The sequence below is a fragment of the Dermacentor variabilis genome, chromosome 4, assembly GCF_050947875.1.
Source record: "Dermacentor variabilis isolate Ectoservices chromosome 4, ASM5094787v1, whole genome shotgun sequence".
In the NCBI taxonomy this organism is placed as follows: Eukaryota; Metazoa; Arthropoda; class Arachnida; order Ixodida; family Ixodidae; genus Dermacentor; species Dermacentor variabilis.
The window spans coordinates 153,397,454-153,417,168 of NC_134571.1; the positions used below are offsets into that span (position 1 = coordinate 153,397,454).

Sequence of the window (19,715 nt, forward strand, 5' to 3'; positions counted from 1 at the left end):
TGCTGGAGGGAACATCAATGAGAATGTAAAAGGCGCCGGCGCGACACGACCAGCGACGAAAAACGTTCCCGCGATGCTGAACGAAAACAACAGTCTCGAGCGGGGCAGCTCCGAACGAGCAACGATGCCAGTCTCGCAACGCAAATAATGACAATCATTCCACTCTGTGAAGATGGAATGGCTGCGAAAACACCTTACTTTTCGTTTGAGAGCTTTGACTGTCATCAGCTTTCGCTGGCATTACATCTTCACAGAGTACGATGGTTGTTATTTTTTTCACTTGTTCAGGTGATAGAAGCTGACTTTTTCGCTCAGTGGGCCATTTGACGCTTTCGGATTCAAAAGTTCATGCGGTGTTGCTTTTGAAAAAAAAAACAAGATTTTGCTATTACTGCTGCCATTTCAGTTTGCCATCGTAGCACCTAGCAGTGACAAGACGAACAGAAATAAAAACAACCCAAAAATGAACGTTTTCAACGTGTCCCCTTTCGTGATCGTGATACTGTGGCTGCCAAACTTGCGTGCGCAGCTGGCGAAGTGTTCAATTTCACACATATCTGCTTCCGCCAGCGCAGATATGTCACCAGCCTTGGAGGAGACCTTCGCATCGCTGACCGTAAAGCGAGGGGACGCGCTGTCGCTCCGGTGCCGTGCACGTGGCAGTCCAACTCCCGAGATCAGCTGGGCCATCGATGGCGACTTTCTGTACCCGTCACAGAGACTCAAGATCACCGCCGAGCGGGCCGCATCCGACGTGGAGTCCGTGCTCAACATCTCAGATGCGAGACTGGAGGACAGCGGGGAGTACAGCTGCGTGGCACGCAACGACATCGCCACGGACGCTCATTCGGCGAGAGTGGACGTTGAAGGAGCGCCTTTCGTGCGACCCCTGCGTAATGTCACCGTGGTTTCTGGCACCCTGCTGACCCTACGTTGTCCTTATGGCGGCTATCCCATAGAGTCGCTCGTCTGGCGGAAAGGTGAGTGGCGTGCGCGTGGACTTGATTGACTCTAATGCTTGAGAAAGTAACAAACCATACCGAACAACGGGTCTGTTTTCGTCGCAATGTAACAGATATATCAAAAAAAAATCTGAACATTTGCAAACGGTGAACTCAAAGAATAACTTTCCATAAATTTAGTACGTAAAATGTGGGTTATTTGATGTGAGTAGGAAGGTGAACGTGCTCCTTAGCGTGCCAGTTAGCCACTGACACTCAACAGACCGTGTGTCTTGTACATCATCTACTGTGTTATTTTTGTTTCGCCGCTAAGTGCGTTATCGCATAGGATTGAAAGGATACGGTTGCAAGAAATAGCATGTCACTGGGAGTGTAGCATGTTTTTTTGGAGCAAGTATTGTGTGGTGACGATTGACTGATGTCCCCCATCCACGCTGAACATGTTTCTAATATTTGTGAAAGCTTGCATGCAACACTGCCACTATCACAGAAGATAAACTTCCTTCCAACGAATATAGTTTCAGGCACCAGGACATGGCGAAAAAAATGGCATCACAATATAGATAAACGGGCGAAATGTGATCGGAATGGCGCGCCTATTACCGGGGTCAGCTTGATGACCCAGATGCTTCGCGTCGCCATATAATACACTAACTTAGATGATATAGCGATACAGGATAGCTAAGTTCCCAGCGACGAGCTGCAGAAAGACCACGTCAAGGCGGCATAGGCAAAACAATCCAATGCCGCCTTGCACAGGCAAAGCAAGTCCGTAGTGTCTAGTTATGTATATTAGAATTGACGCCACTTTAAAGGTGCAGAAATGAACAGTATAGAACTAACTGAGCCCGAGCATTCCTGGTGTCATTTACTTTGCATTTAATTTGTTCAAGCACATTGGTTATTGCGCTATAACACCCACCGTGGTTGCTCAGTGGCTATGGTGTTGGGCTGCTGAGCACGAGGTCGCGGGATCGAATCCCGGCCACGGCGGCCCCATTTCGATGGGGGCGAAATGCGAAAACACCCGTGTGCTTAGATTTAGGTGCACGGTAAAGAACCCCAGGTGGTCAAATTTCCGGAGTCCTCCACTACGGCGTGCCTCATAATCAGAAAGTGGCTTTGGCACGTAAAACCCCAAATATTATGATTATTGCGCTATAAAACGGAGGTGAGAGGTCCTCTTTCTCACATTAGCGGCTAAATCTGCAGTGTACACGCCTACTAGGATGTTACTCATTTCGAGGTATTTTCCTCTATTTTAACAAGGAGTCAGCATAAAAATTGACTAAATTCTCCGTGCTGTTCTTCATTGATTTCAAATGCATTGTTTTCTAACCGATCGACCAAATAATAAATTGTGCTCAATATAGTTTTGAATATTTACGAAATGAGGAGCAGGTAATGCGTTTAACTTGAAGCACTTTGTTCGTTTTTGCTTATTTTTCGGCTCACCTGGAGGTCACTAATCATGAAACTGAGGGTTGCTTAGTCTCAAAAAATGAATGTAACACTTTGCTATTGTTTACTGTTCGTTTAAGATTATAGTTACATAATCAGCTAATATTCCAGCTTGTTTTTTTTTCTGAAAAACCAAAATGACAAGAACAGTTCCATTCCATACACTATGTGTTCCACAACGGCTTTCTTACGTACTGCTGCACCGAATTACGTGGCATATCACAAGTATTTCTTTTCGTTGAAGCCAGTGATGCCTTGAGCCATCACTGGCTTCAACGGTGCAGAAGCAATACATTGCCTGTAGTAAAAAGACTTGAAATGATTCAGAATATTTTGTTGTTTTCCTAATTATCATACCCGTTTATAAAATAAACAACTAAAACATAGAAAATGAATCGCAAAGAGTAAGAGGGTGCATTGTACTCTTGGTCATGCGTTCGAAAAAGGGCTGAGCTAAGAATGGCCTCTGAAGTGAAACACACGATGCTGCCGTAGCACCGTCGACTCCTTAAGGGCTAACGTGTGGCTTACCCACCTGAAATTCACGGCAATTCACGAAACTAACTAGATGTCTTCAATATTGTCCCCTCTGGCGTCATTCTTCTAGCATGAAGTTGCTAACCATTGCTCCGTGGTTCCGAAGGCACCCTTTTCCGAAATTTTCTTAACTCCGCGGCTAGTCTACATGGGCATCTTCGAGTGTCGTCGTATGGGACCAGAATTCTTTAACGACGACCACTGCGCAGTCTATGAAAGCTGCCTATTAGATAACAAATGCAGTCGAACGCTTTCTTATGCGCTCAGTTTGATTCACTTGTGTATACCATACACCATTTCCCTCAATAGTCGCCTAGCCTGACTTTACTTGGAAAAGTTCATTGGACCTTACTTGACCACTTTTATGCACGAACAGGGAGGGTGCAGTGAAATGGTCTTTAACTTCGCACGAAAATGGTTTTTCCTCAATTTCAACGAGGGCACAGTAGAAGCGCAATGGCAAAATAGGACAATTCAGAAAACGGTGAACCAACTATGGACTCCGAGTAAACAAATAATGTGCTCCGCATTGCAAGGTATTTTTTCGAGTAAACAAAAATACACGCACAACCTCGGAAGCAAATGTGAAAAACTGCGATAGGATTTATATATCATCACTGGACTATGCAACTAGAGTGAACTGAATCAGAAGGTGGATGCGATTTAAATCTATACGCCCCATAATTTCGAATGAGAAGATTGTGAGTGCAACATCAGCAATTTTGATTTGTAAAATGTAAAAAAAAATGCGCCAGTTGTATGCCGTTTTCATAATGTGAGAATCAGTGCTGAGAGCCAGTGTAGAAAATAAACGGGAGCGCCGCGTGGTGCATTAAGCATTTAACTCTACTATTGGCATTCTCATACGCAGTGCTCTGTCTCACAATAAGGTGGCCGCGCAGGCAAAGGCTACTAGCCTCGGCATTCCGTTCCCGTGGGCGCGCATAAAGCAGTCCAAGGGCCATGAAGCACTGTTTGGACGATTAGTTCTCAACTGCTGTTTGTGTTTGCTCTAGTTTTGTGTCCTAATGCTAAATCGGCAAGAATATAAAAACCGATGGAGTATTCTTTATTGATGCGAATGAGCGCATATGGGAGACGATATATAGTCTGGCGTGGCCAGTACTTGAAGGGTTGGACGATGACGACAAAGACCATTTGTCTATCTGGTGTGCACGCGATACTCTTCTGGTTGCTGCAGCGTGGTGAGCCTTGCCTTGTAAAAATATCCTACGTATATAGTTTCTTGCCGTAACATCCTTGGTGGTAGTAGGGATTCAACTCGCTAGAACACCGGGAACTGGATCTTCGCAGTGGTTTGCACGTTGCTGCCACCACGATAACCATCCAAGCGGCCCAGTGTGGGCACTCTCGTGATCCCGGGCCATTCAACGATGCACGCGTCGCGGACATCGATAACTGGCTGACAAAGCATGAGTGTGTCAGCAACAAGAACAAATGGGACCCAGCGATAATTCATGAAGCTCTCACCTGCTATTTGTGGCACATTGCGCGACTCTGGTTCGAGATGCATAAGAAAGATTTGACAAGTTCGAGCAGCTGACGGGAGAACACCTACGTTACTTAGAATTTGCACTACCTGCTCCTCCATTCCCGGTCACTAGACACCGGTTTTGTTTTTTGATTTTTTTCTGTCCTCGAGCAACTCCCTCGACCTCATCTTTGCAATCGAATTTCGGTCCACACACGCTGCCCTTATCGACTGCTCCGCTGGACCTCCCTAGGTATAACTACCTTATTGCCCCGACAACCTTGCTGCCGGCCCACACCGCCCACGCTCCGTTGAGTTTCTTCGGCTACCGCTGTAAACCGCACTATACGTCCAACTGTTGTTTTTTTTCCTCCTCTACCTGATGGCTAATACGTTGCGTTCCCTGTTCATTAGATCGCCACGACATGCAAAGTCACGCTCCCCAACAAGGTGGTTACAGTTACAAATAACCGAATCTCTTTTGCAATCCTCAAATTTGGATTCCCGACTCAGATTCTTCCACATGGCATATCACTCGCACACCTGAGCCCACTGGCCGACCACTCGGTTTCTGCCCTGACCCCCAAATCCTCCACTTTATTTTTAACCGGCATCAACACCGTCAGATTTGTCCTGCCACCACTCTAAACTCTCACACCCGGAAAACTCGCTCCGGCACAAGCCACCACTCTTTGTCAGGTCCTCGTTTCCTACCGTGACATCTCTGACTTTGGTGATCGTCCTCTGGGCTAGACTTCCACCGTCACTTACAACATTCACACTGGCAATAGTAGTCCCATTATCCGACGCCCTTACAGTGTGCCAGTTCCGAAGCATGTTCTTATACAACAGGAAGTGAATAATGCGCTTCGTAAAGGCGTATTTGAGCCCTCGTGCAGTCCTTGGGCATCACCCGTCGTACTTGTCAATGACGAGCACAACAGCTGGTTATCCTGTGTCACTACGCCACCTAAACCAGATTACGAAGCAGGTTGTGTATCCTGTGCAGCTTATTGATCGTGCACTGGACTGCTTGCACGGCACTAAATGTTTCTTTTCAATTTACCTTCGATCAGGTTAACGACAAATTGCTGTGGACGGCTAAGGCCGAGAAAAGACCGCCTTGGTGACTCGAGATGACCTCGATCAATTTAAACTGATGCCTGTTGGCCTATGTAGCGCTCCTACTATTTTCGAGCGCATGGTGGACGCTCCTCTTCGAAGCTTAAAGTGGCCCATATGCTTTTGCTAACTGGACAACCTCATTGTTGACTCGTCGACATCCAGCTTGACTCGTCGAAATATCGCTGCGTTCACCATGACATCTGGGTACTCTGCCACCTTGTTGACGCTGCAGGCATGCAGTCACATCTGTCGCAGAATAGCACGGCACACAAGCCGCCTTCTATTGCCGTCAGAACAAAATTACTCCTTCACAGAACGCTGTTGCTTAGCTCTCGTCTGGGCCATCCAAAATTGAATTGAATTCTGGGTTATTACGTGCTAAAACCACGATATGATTATGAGGCACGCTATAGTGGGGGAACTCCACATTAATTTTGATCACCAGGGCGTCTTTAATGCAGCTCCAATGCATGGAATTCGGGCGTTCTTGTATTTCACCCACACCGGAATGCGGTCGCCGCAGTGGCGATGTGATTCACCACCTCGTGCTTAGCAGCCCAGCACCATAGCCGCTAAGCCACCGTGACGGGTATTAAAATTACCGTTTTACCTGTATGACAGGTACTTCTCAGTTATTAGAGAACACCATGCACTTTAGTGACCTTCCTCGCTCAAGGACCCCACTTTTCGTCTTGGCTATACGGCGCTATTCTGACAATAATAAACATGCTCGGTGTCCTACAAAACTGGGTGGCTTGACACGAAGGCGTCGACTGTTTGTCTAAATATCCAGCCAATTCCCCTAAAGCACTGGAAGATGAGCCTAAAGCCTTCGTTCTCCCGGTACAGACTACGTCCACATAGCCCCTGAAAAGCTCCGCGACTTATTTTTGTGGTCCGTTATAGACGGTCTCAACTCTCCACACCTTGGCCTTTTCCTACGGATGTTTGTGCTTTACAAAGACACCTCACACCACTACACAGGTTGTCCTGAAGGCTCTGAGCTCCTGCTTGTTGTCCACGCGCTTCTTCGCTTTGCTGTTTTGGGGCAGCTCCATCATGAACCGGCGGCTCTTCTTTTGGCCTATACTCTCTACCGTTCTGCGGGACGGTACGTGGTGGCTTGTGATACCTAGCAGAATCGCAAAACACCTGCCTTACTGCCTGTTGGAAGCCTTCAGCCCTTTGAGATTTTTGCTTGACCACTTTTCCAGCTAGGTCTTGGACATCTAGGGCCTTTTCCCGTTCCAAACACTCACAATAGATGCATTGTAGTCGCTGTTGACTGCTCAACGCGGTGCGCTGTGACACGAGCACTGCCCACCATCTGCAGTACGCACGTAGGCTATTTCGTTATTGACAATGTCATCCTGCGCCATGGCACTCCACGGACTGCGGCCATTGCTTCCAATCTAATACAGTGGGCTACATTCTTTGTTCCTGCTAGAACAATTACCAGTTCGCCACAGCGTACCATCCACAAACAACGACCTCACTGAACTCCTTAACCATACCTTCACAGGTATGATTGCTCTATTCGTGTCTGAGGACCACGTGGACTGGGAGGATAACGTGCCTTTGGTGATTTTCGCAAATAAATATTCCTGTCACGACACTGCTCTCTTTTCGTCCTTTCGTCTACTGTATTTCTACGACCTACCATTGCCCATGGACACCATACTCCATCCTCCCGTAGATTCACCTACTGCGTATGCCCGTGATGCTCTTGCGACGGCTCGCATTGCCAGCTAGGTTGCCCCTGATCGCTTATCGGCTTCACAGGCTAATCAAAAGTGTCTTGATGACCACCAACACAAGGAGGTACACTTTCCTGTTCGATCGCTCGTCTTGCTGTGGTTACCGTCACGTCGCGTAATGTATGCGAAAAAGCTATCTAACGTTAAATTGATCCCTACCGTGCCATACTCAAAGTCACTAACATGGCCCATGCGATCGCTCCGCTATATCCCAAGTAACCGGCTGCCACACAATCAGGAGTGGCATAGTCCACGTCTCTCGCCTGAAACCATACGATACCCACTTTCGACCCGATGCTTAATTCCACCAGGACTGTGTTTGTGCCGCGGGCGCATAACATAATGAGCGGCGATCCTGTGGCCGGGGCTTCGATAATGCTGATGACGATGGTGTCACTATCAGGTGTGAACTCGCTAGCCCTACCACTGTGGCAGCGTTGTGCGCCTTGCTTTGCAAATAATTTAATTTTTTTAATATTTGGGGTTTTACGTGCCAAAACCACTTTCTGATTATGAGGCACGCCGTAGTGGAGGACTCCGGAAATTTTGACCACCTGGGGTTCTTTAACGTGCACCTAAATCTAAGCACACGGGTGTTTTCGCATTTCGCCCCCATCCAAATGCGGCCGCCGTGGCCGGGATTCGATCCCGCGACCTCGTGCTCAGCAGCCCAACACCATAGCCACTGAGCAACCACGGCGGGTGCTTTGCAAATATATCACCTGTATATGTTACAATATGTATTCAATGCAGACATGTGCGCGTGCGTGTTACTATCAGCAGCGCAGCAAAAGCATATGAATAAACTGTTTCGGCATATATGAACACAATGAACAAACATAGAAAATGCCCTTTCGTTTATTTATTCTAACAGTTCTACGTAATCGCTTTTCCATATTGTGGAGTCACTTGCCTTTTAGTATTGCTATTTATTCATTAAACTGGTACTATACTGGTATTTCATTTTCCCTATCTTTTCTTGAATTGTACATTGACATTTCCCCTATATCCCCTCCTTGTGCAATGCCACTAGCGGCCTTAAAGTTAATGTTAAATTAATTAATAAATAACTAATAAATAATCAACTAATTAATAGTCTATTTATTTATTTATCGACTAAGTAGCTAGTTGATTAATTAATTAAATAACTATTTATACAATCAATTATTTATTTAATAATTAATAAAATAATATAATTATTTATTTAAAGAAATAAATAATTACTTAAAATGTAATACTCGGGAAACCATGCGCGTAGAAATCCGTGATTATTACTACCTAAACTTCCATTGCTTCGGCCTTTAATTTCTTGCTTGCTTTCTTTTCTGGCCCTCTTCTTTTCAGCGGGGATGGTGCTTCCTGTCAACTATCGCCAGTCCGTGGACAATAGAGGGCGCCTTCTGGTTCAACAGGCGCAGAAGTTTGGTGATGAAGGCGAATACACGTGTGTCATCACGGGACAATCGCAGCTCGTGGCCAGCGGCTCAACCTACGTTTCCGTAGTCGGTGAGTGCTGGTACCTATTAAACCGGTGTTTGTTCGAAAGAATTAAACATTATTGGGATATGTTCTATCCAATGTAGCAATACTCGAATTTCTTTTTTTGAGGCAACGGGCAGGAAGGCCCACCTGCTCTCTCAATTGCTTCAGTAGACACCAGGCAATGTGGCATCCAGGAAATGTAGATATTTTTGACATAAGCACGCAAAGTATAGGCTCATTATTATTACACACACATATCCTCTTAGGAATCGTGATACTATGGAAAATCGCCATAATTTTATCACATGTTTTGCAAGGTGTGTTATAAGATGACGTGACTCGCAGACAATGTTCAATGCTTTTTTACACCACAAACACCTTAGCATGGGGGAGCTGGCAGCGCTTTACTGCGATGTGCATATATCCCTTAAAGGGCCGGACCTCGCCAGGTCTGGAATTTTTGGCTGACAAGCGCAGATAATACGATGCACGCTAACGATCGGGACTGCAAAGTATTACATCTCTACGTGCTGCGGAAAGGTTTGAAATTTCAATCCAAACGCGGTTTTCCCTTTCCTTCGCGGCGACCGTGCTCCACGCCGTACGGCGACGTACTCGTGTCCCTGCGCCTACGTACTCGTGTCCGCAGTGTGACGTCGCTCGTAGTGACACGTCACTTCGAGAATTATTCAACGCACCATCTGCTATTTGTGTGGTCTGTTGCTTGAATTTAATTGAGGTTTAGAGAAGTAATAAAACACACAAACAAAATGTCTACGTGTCTTTGTTTTACTTGATATTGTGATATTACGTGTTATTGTGACGTCTTTCAGCTGCTGCCATTGTTCACAAAGGGGGCGGAGGATCCCTCAAGCCGTCATTTGAACGGCTTTTCCTTCCGCCTCATGTTACACTGTACTGTGACGGAGCAAATCAATCAATCAATCAATCACTTCGCCCCGTGGGAAGAGCGACGTATTTCCGCTTCGTCCGTTATTTCCCACGGTCATGCAATCACGCGCGCAGTCACCCGAATCATAAGATGTTCTACCGTTTTCCAGCACGTGATCATGCTCTGCGATCCGCTTGTTCTGCCTCAGTATTCGTGTAGCACTGAATTATACCGCTACTCATGTGTGCTTGTGCGCAGCGCGCAAAATCGTGCGCTGCGCAAAGCGAGATATTCACAACTCGCGCGCAACGCCGTCAGTGGAAGTGCGCAGCGCTGCAAAAAGAAAGAAAGAAAAAAGCGAGGAGAAAAAAAATTAACGCGAGGCCCGTAACGCATGCGTCCCGCGATCCTCGAGGTCCGGTATGGGAGCACACAGGGAAGGAATTTAGCTTGTGGTGGCTAGACTGTCTGCGGAAACAGCGTCTCGCTTGCAGTGGAGCTCGCCTGCGGAAATAATGAGTTTGCGGAGATGAAATATTTCTTTATCGGCATATAATGAGCCGATCTGAAAACTTTTTGGGGCAGAACGCTCCCTAGTCAACACGAAACAACTTGCCACGTATAATAAAAATTTGCTATGGGGCCTGGTGAGGGGCCCACTAAGATGTTCTGAAAAATAGTTTAAGCATACCGCGGCACTGTTCTTGTTCAAAGTTCGCAGAAACAATCGCTCTTCCAAGTCTACCCCATTAAGTGTACCCGTCGGCACTTTCAATTGCTTGGTTCAGGCTGTAACTGTAAACTTGTGCCGCCACCTGCCGGCAGCTGCAGAATCCAGCTTGCTAAGCACGGTTGACACCTGTTCTTTAGAGAAACGGGCAACACATTGGACCTTGTCTTTTCGGCTACGTTCTGCACCTGACGTCAGGCGGCGACACAAGTTTATGCATGGGCCATCGTGGAAGCAGCGTTAATCACCATAAGCAATGGTAAGTTTGATTTTTTCGCTTAAATAATAATCAAATTAGTGCGCCGAGAGTCGCACTAAACGAATTGAGTTCATAACGCGTTCGCCTTGCGAAATTTTAGCAAGAACAGTGCAGCGATGAGTCCAAAATCTTTCCTCGCACATCTTAGGCAAAATATGCGCGTCCTTGTATTTCATACGCTTAACAATTCATCTAGTTGAAGCACCTTCAAGTTGCTCATTGAATATCATCGAAGTTCTTCTAAATGTTTCCTTAAGTCATGTTATCTGACTGTCCGAAGTTCCAAGTTGTTATGCAGTGCAGCGTAACCTTTCAGGGTACTGCTTGAATTACGTTCAATAATAAAACAACGGGCTCCTTTCAGTCTTGATTAATGGGATATATTCTACAGGCATCGTAGGGAAGTCACAGATTGAAAACACCATAGACAAGAAAATGTGTTTACACGAGTGTTTATAGCCTAAAGAAAAGTGGCACTTTCGCCTAAAGCACGAAGCATGTACAATGACTGCAAAGTTTATCACAGTGCTTTGACACTTTTGTTCGCGATTTCGACTTCGAGATTTAAAGACAGCGTTGTTTGCTCGGTAGTACAGAATTTTTTCGCTGAAACATAAGCGAATGCCATGTCGAATGTATATCCTTTTCTTTTGATGTGATTAGCATTCTCTGGCTACTTCAACCATTTTCCTACCTCAGACGGCTGAAGTAGGCAACTTATGCTAATCGCTTAAATTAAAAAAATATATATAGTCAGACGTGCGACTTGCACTGCCGCTGCTGCGAAAATACGCGCTACCTGCCTGACGCGAAGGGTGCGAAGCATTGAGCCGCTATGTCCCCGTTACTTGTTGATGAGTGGCGCGTCAAAAGACGACTCTTTTCTTTAAAAGCAGCAAACAAAGCGCCTTAAATCCGATGATCTGGTAGAATACCACTGGCGCTCAGGCGGGTAATGTTCTAATAAAATATTTGTGGCAGAATTCATCTCACGATGACGGTCGATGGTAATGCCAATATCAATCGATAAATCCAGCGACAATGCTACTCCTGATGTAAAAGCTATTTAGCATGTTTAATGGTAACTATGAGACTTTCGCTGCTTCGGCTATATGCCACCTACTCGCATATCGTCGCACCACTTTGTTACGGCACTCCCTTGGTCGCCCATGGGCACAGAGGCATGACGGCGACTGTGTGACCCCGACACAGTGGCGACAGAATGAAGAATGAATGATTTTACGGAAGTGAAAAAGGCATATTACAATTACGGCATGGCACTAATGAGGTGTTCATAAACTATGACGATCTTGCAGCGATTCCAATGTAACGACGACGTCATTAAGACAATGAGATGATGAAGAATTTGGGCCGAAGATGGCGTGACGAGGATGCCATGGCGACGACCCTATGAAGACGCGGGAAGGAAGATGATGGCACGACCAAGACGGCACGACGACCACAGTATGTCAACGGATGTGTGACAGTCATCAAAACTGAGAGCTGGGCGAGTTGGTGTGGTTCAATATTAACGAAAAAGTGCGCGAAAAAGAGGAACGACAAGCACGGGAGCACTTTTTCGCGCACTTTTTTTTGTTAAGATGGATGTATGATAGCGTCTGTTTCACCACGACGCAAAAGCTGCGATAGCATAACAACCGTGCCATATACACGATGGAGTGGCAACAGCATGATAAGGCTAGTATGATGAACAAAGAATGATAGACGAAGGTGCCATGACGACAATGGTATGGCGGCATGGAAGTGATAACGTGAAAGGAAAGCATGATGGTGATTGCATGACGACAACGGTATGACGATGGCCGCATGACGAGGATCGGATGTCAAGGTTACAATAATGACGACAAACGACGGCGATCGCATTCAGACGACGGCATGGCGAAGACTATAAGGTGACGATGCAGTGGCGACTGTGGCATGACAACGGCATGAGAACAGTGGCATGAGAACGAGTATAAGATAACACAGCCTGGCGACGACGGTATCACTGTGAAACAGGTTCTTTTTTTTATTGTTTAAAATGGGTACCTATGGCAGGACCACAGAGAAGCCAATCGAGAACTAAGCCGTTCGTTCCAGAAAGTAAACAAAACATTTATAATTGCCGGCATGAGAAGAAAATATGGAATAAGGACTTCGTCAAAATTCACTACAAGACAGAAATACTATTGGAGCTAGAATAGTACCAACAGAGTAAGACTTAGGGCATACCGCAAGCGCTCGCACTGGTAGCAGTTGAACCGTTGAAGGGCGGCGGCGAAGCGATGAAAGAAGCGGCGTTTGTCTCATAAACAAATATTGATGCGGCTGACCTACTTGTTCGTGACCAGAGCGTAGCAGCTCCTGCATGAGACGGGGACAGTCACCTTGGTGGCACCTTGAGGTGGAAGCTGCGAGACATGAGGACGTGCAGGACAGGCAGCTGTGCGCAAAGCTCGGACTCGTAGACCGACTGTTCCTGCTCTGCCTACGGGTGCAGGAGTCCCCACGCCTGGAGCGGAAGTCCACGGCCTGGCGGAGTTCTGACGCAAAAGAACATGCTGGCGGAGGCCTCGCTCGGATGAAATCCTGGTGGCTCGGACCCAGGACGGGACAGCTTGTCTCTCGGTCTAGTGTCCGACCGTCGCCCAGCGTCGCTTACTGGAGCTCCCGCTCTCTTGCCAGTGGCCTCTCTTTTTTTGTCCGCTCTGGTCCTGGTGTGTTTTTCGGATTAGTGACAGTCAGAGCTCAGTGTTCAGCAGTTATTGGCCCTTGCGAGTTCTGTGGGCACTCCCGATGGGATGTTTTTTCTCGTTTTTTTCTTTGCTCGCACCGCGCGTTCTCGTGCTCGACGCTCTTCGACGTCTTCGTTTGTGCAGCACGGTATTCACGTCACGTGCGCATTCTTCGTTATCCTCCTTTCACCTCCCAATTGACTGCACTTTGTATGGCGCACCAAACATATCACAGTCATGAAAGGCTTATAACGACATGACGAGAGAGTTGGATGACCAATTTTGGAGTGACGAAGATGGCACGATCACGACGGCATTACGACGACAACATGACAATGGAGGCATGATAGCGACAGTGCGACGCGGCGGCATGAGAAGACTGGCATAATCATGATTTAGTGATTGAAGCTTTTACGCGCTTTTTTACCTTCTGAATAGAAGGAGATGATTAGGTTTCTATTGTTTATATTTAACTTGTACGACCAAAGCATACAACCTAAGCATGTCAAGGAAAATGACAGTTGTGTGAGTACAGCGTCAATCAATCGGTCAAAAAATTAGTTATCGGTGAGAGCGGCAGAATAGAACGCATAAAGTTTACACGGGATGGGAGTAAAATGCGCACGGTTTCGGCATCTTTCTATCCACGCGTGGTCTGCAATACTTTAAAATAAGATCAGTTCAACCAGAAGGACCAGATGTCCTGTTCCGTGATTGCGATTTATGCAAAGTAGCCGGATTTGATGCATTAGTCATAGCAGACCTCAGCGAAATTCGTTATCACATGATAGAATACGCAGCCATGAGCAGATATGTTTATTGACGCGTAAGCGATGTACCTAGCGAGGACATCAATAGACGTAAAAACACAAGCGGTACCTGAAAGGTTCGCCACACGAGCGTGTATTGACCCGCCGTGGTTGCTTAGTGACTATTGTGTTGGGCTGCTAAGCACAAGGTCGTGGCATCGAGTCCAAACCATGGCGGCCGCATTTCGACGGGGTATACGTGCGAAAAAAAAATCGTGTGTACTTATACTAAGGTGCACGCTAAAGAGCCCCAGGTACTGCAAGTTATTCCGGAGTCCTCCACTACGGCGCGACTTCTAATCAGATCGTTGCTTTGGCAAGTAAAACGCCATTATTTTATTTGTTCAGCGTACACTGCTCAAATTATGAGGTTTTACGTTTCAAAGCCACTTTATGATCCTCAGGCACGCTGCAGTGGGGCACTCCGGAACTTTGGACCTCCTGGAGTTCTTTAATGTGCACCTAAATCTAAGTACACGGGTGTATTCGCATTTCGCCCCCCTCAAGATGCGGCCGCAGAGGCTGGGATTCGATACCACGACCTCGTGGTTAGCAGTCCAACACCATAGCTACTAAGGTTGCTGTGAGCTGAAACATTTGGTTTCTGCGAAAATATAGTTCCAGGAGAATTTGTCGCGGTTTATGTTCAGTTAGCCTACCTTACAAGTAGTATACCTTGGCACATAGAGGCAGGAACGTTCTTTGTATCACAAATTAAGCCAGCCTTCACAAAAAAATTATAACTTAACCTCAAGAGCCGTTCTTTCCAAGGAAAAATGTTTCCAGAAGCCTTGCTGCGAAGTGCTAAAAACTAAGTACTTGTTGAGAACTCCCTAAAACACCACTGTACTGCACATTTCTTAGTTTTACTTGTGTGTCTCAATATTGAGACAGGTCAGCAGGCACTGGGCGAAATGAGTGTGGCCTTATTTATGAACTACAACCATTTTTTTCCGCCTCGCAATCTCTTGGTGAGGTAATACCAGACCAGGGTGCAGCACTCTGCTGCAATGTTGAAGTAAACATATGGGGTAGAAGCACGACGTAACAGTTCAATACATTTAAGCATATTGAACATCAATTTATCAGGCACAAAAGCCAAATAAATTTTATTTACTAGTAGTGGGAATCACAGGCTCCCATTCCAGCAGAATCGTGTCCACAGCTTTGCCAATGAATCAGTAGCCAGGAAAACCCAATAGGTAGGAACGTAGGCGAAAAGATAACTTTTTACGATTACAGGCGGACACCTTGTTGATTCAACTGGAACGTCGGTCGGGAGTAACATAGACAACGCCTGCGCCAGTTTGTGGTTAAATTGTTGTTGCGGTGCTATTGTATATGTTCCACAATTTCCATGCATTTCTTCGAGGAGATGCCGGCAGCGTAACGGCGAGACGCAGCTTGTTGTCAGTAGAAACGGCTGCATTCTACTCGACTTGAATGTTAAGACAGACTGGCAGAATAAAAGTATCGTTTTGCGGCTCTGAAATATTTCATAATTCAGGTGAGAGGCGATAACCGACATCCTATTTCCAAGAGAATGAGGCGAAGACCCCCACAAAACATTGCTGTGACGTATACTCATAACGTACAACAAAACAGCATGGATATGTGTGCAGGCATCGCCTAATGTGGTAGTTAAGGACGCTCTGTAACATCAAAGCCTCATCATCTCAGGGTTCAGATCGACTTTCTTCTCTAAAAGTTTTATTATCGCCATGCATTTTAAGACGTTCTTTCGCAGATCACCAAGGCTGCTAAGGTAGTGCTTGGGATGCACAGCTGTCCATTGTAATGTGGTAACCGGATCGTTCATGCATTGACGCTGGAGCTCTACAGCTTCTTCAGTATATTGGAAAAACCTTCGTGGGAAATTTCACGCAAATGCCTGGAAGTAGAAGTGACAGCAATAACAACAACACTTCCAACATTATTATTATTATTATTATTATTATTATTATTATTATTATTATTATTATTATTATTATTATTATTATTATTATTATTATTATTATTATTATTATTATTATTATTATTATTATTATTATTATTATTATAACGGCTGTCACCAGAAGGCACACCACATGCGTATACTCATACGCAATGCAGCAATAACGAAACATAGGGGGACTTTGCACTAAGATAAATATCAGGTGTTACATGTAACTACTCCTTTTATACATTATTCCTTATATACATATATAAGGAGTAATGGTGCCAGCGCTAAGGCTCGGAAACGCCATTTTGTGCATAAAAGTTAATATCTTGTCGTAGTTGGAAGCTAGCCAAAGATTGGTGGGCCAGCTGGCGTTGATAGCCCACGATAGAAGCACAAAAGAAGCTGTGCATAGTGACATGGGTCGGGCCTCTTTTCAAGTCAGGATAGCTCAGAGCAAAATTAGTTTCGAAGAAAGGCTCAAAAACATTGATGAAAAACAAAATGAGCGGTTAAAGTACACAAATATCGGTACCTCAAAAGCGCGGACACAGAAGAGAAGAGGAGGTCGGAAAAGTGCAGGGTAATTGAGAGTGTAAGTGTAAAACCACGAGTCATAAAAAGGAGGTGAGAGAAAGAGAGACAATATATTGGAAAGAAAAAAAATGGAAAGAGAAAGGATTTTGGAAAGTTTTAAGAATGCTAAGTACTAAATTATGAGGGCAAATTTGTACGACAACGCAAAGGGCAGTGCGTTAATAATTTGGCCTTTACCTAAGGACGAAAACATGCCGGAGCAAATTTTCGCAACAAGGTGGAGCGTGTGTCTGCTTCAGCGAAAATACGGATACAAACTAAGCACGTCCTAATGGAATACGAAGGTCTTCACCCAGCGAGACCAGTAGTTCACGTACACCTCCCAGAAGCACCTGCATTTAAAGTGGATGAAAGCAACCCGTCAGCACTTTAGATAAGCAAGGACATTTACAGTAGTGTGGTAAAAAATCTGACAAGAGATCGATAGAACCATATCTGTCATAGGTATAGGTAGCGGTACAAGGTAGATATAGAAAGTTTAAGAAAGATAAGAGATTAGGAGATGTACGCAACATGGTAAAATGGAAAGCGTGTGTAGTAGACCTGAATAACTCAAGCAGTCTAGGTGACTATTTCAATCGCCACGTTTCACGAAGGGTGTCAATAAATCACCATCATAACACATATAAATTTTCCTGTGTTTTGAAAAGTTATTCCGTACAACAACTTTCGCTAGTAGGGCAGCGTTTGTCTACCCGACACTCATCCAAGCGTTCGGCATAATAATACTGTTTCCTGACTGCTGGTCAATCGCGAAAGCACCGCGTTTTTCTAATACTGACCATGAAGTGGAGTAGCTAAGCAACCGTTGCAATACAAGGTTGCGTGTTAGTTTTCCTTCCACATGTGGCTAGAGACGAAATTGAAAAAAAAAAAGAACGTTCGTGCGCTCGGCATTGGGTGCATACAATGGAAACCGAGGCGGTCAAAAGGATTCCGGCGGTTCCTGCGACGGCGTGCGAAAAGTGATATCGTGGCTGTAGCACGTCACACCGCAGATACTAAATCATTTAATTTTTTCAGAGGCTTACGTGAGCGGTTTGCCCGTGTCACTTTGCTTGTTCGACAGTGGCTCCAACGATCGACGAGCACTTCTTTCCCGACGTGGTCAAGGTGGAGGAGGGCAGCCGGTCTCGTCTCATGTGCTCTGTGTCCAAGGGCGACCCTCCGCTACGTTTCCGGTGGCTGAAGAATGGCCTTCGGATTGGCTCCCATGGCGAGCGGGTCATCGAGACCACGGACGACTCGTCTATTATCAAGATCGGCCGGGTTCGATTCGCGGACCATGGCGAGTACACGTGCTTCGTCTCCAACGATGCGTCTTCGGTGAACCGCAGCGTGGAGCTCGTCGTGCACGGTGAGAATTACACCAAGGAACATAAGCAACTCTCATTCATAATGAGCCTGTGTGTTTCTGAGTCTTTACAATGTAACGCTAAAGGACATGGGAACAGCCGCGTGAATTATAGAACGAACGGGCTAGGCAATGTTCTAGATGATGTTAAGAAAAATGCAAATTGAAAATGAAATTTTTTGCATACATTAGAAGAAATACATGCTTATGGATAAACAGAAGGAGGTGCCAAGGTGTATTAGCGATTGGCGGGACCACTTGGGCAAGTAAAATGAGTGAAACCACGAAGATTGAAACGGATGAGAGCATACATATCACGTAATACATACATAGCTTTGCCAAAAAGCAACCCTTCAATAACGTTCAGAAGTGCATGACGATATTTGAGCTTGAAAAGCAAAAATAAGTTCAGGATGCTTTTTAACATTCCCAAGGAAGCTACAGATTTCCCATGCGTGTATGCTGTTCCAAATTCATATGGATACAGCAAATCGGATCTGCCATAATTAGTATGGATACCAGGCAAGAGCAAATTACATGGGTAGCGAAGCGAGTACAATTAGGATTACAGAGGACACGCTGTAGGAAAAGTGTGTAAGGTGAGAGTGCGGTTATAAATTTTAAACCAGAATGCCTATTTTATAGAAATAAAAACTAGACAACGGCGACATAGGCGAACGGAGTATGCATAGATAATGTATACACTGTGCATGTAGATAGGTGAATGGGGTCTACTGACCCTGCGATGTGAAGCAGAAGTTTTTATGGCCGTGTGTAGATGCATAGTATAATGTTGGGAGTACATAGAGGCTGAAATAGAATCTGTGTTTAAAGAAGGGCAAATAGGCCGAAAGATAGTCTAAGGCATACTGAAGAAATATGGTAAACAAACCTAACGTGGAGCCTGAACAATAACTGTGGGATAAACGACATGACCCGATAACCGAAGAGGCTGTTTGTTGATGCAAAAAGGAGACATAGTTTTCCTGTTTGGGGAATAAAAAACACGGCACCCAATATAGATAGAGTAACTGATGGCCGGTTTTCAGGACACCACTGCGAAAGTGAACTCAAATCCGGATCAAGTTTGGCTGTCTCTGGTGTCGCGCTGTCCAAGTAATGCACGAAGCAGTTACCTGGAAGCATACTGAAGTTACAAGAATAGGTGCCAAGCGAAGGAAAGTAAAGTTGCACAATTTGGAAGTGCGATGAAGTTACAAAATTTGCAGGCTTCAAAGGGAGCCAGCTGGCGCAAAACACGGCTAATTGCCGATAGCTGGGCGATGTCTTCGTCTTGCCGTAAATATGAATTACCTGATGACGGTAACAACAAATGATAAACGCAAGGTTGGAAGCCCGTCTTTTCACGGAAATGTTATATAAGGGGCCTTTTCAAAATATTGCCAGTGGCAGGCAGCTTGGCATTGGTACCTATGGGAACGTATCCCAAACCGTACAGGCTGCCTTTCATAATTAAGGATGAGTTGTATAAAGCTCATTGGCTCAAAGTACTGCCGTCAGAATGAATGAAGAGCATAAACATTTCTCTGTACGTAGAGAACATTCTGCACTGGGAATTTTGAT

At 45.5% G+C, this 19,715-nt stretch overlaps 1 protein-coding gene across 2 annotated transcripts in view; it reads left to right on the top strand.

The window, feature by feature from the left end:
* The window catches only part of LOC142579899 (cell adhesion molecule Dscam1-like), a 204,079-nt gene that overhangs the window by 128,221 nt on the left and 56,143 nt on the right, over nt 1-19,715 (top strand). For both annotated transcript variants that reach the window (XM_075690570.1, XM_075690571.1), the window contains exons 9-11: nt 576-980; nt 8,679-8,840; nt 17,847-18,134. In XM_075690570.1, coding sequence (XP_075546685.1) covers nt 576-980; nt 8,679-8,840; nt 17,847-18,134 — 855 coding nt within the window. The remainder of the gene's footprint in view (nt 1-575; nt 981-8,678; nt 8,841-17,846; nt 18,135-19,715) is intronic.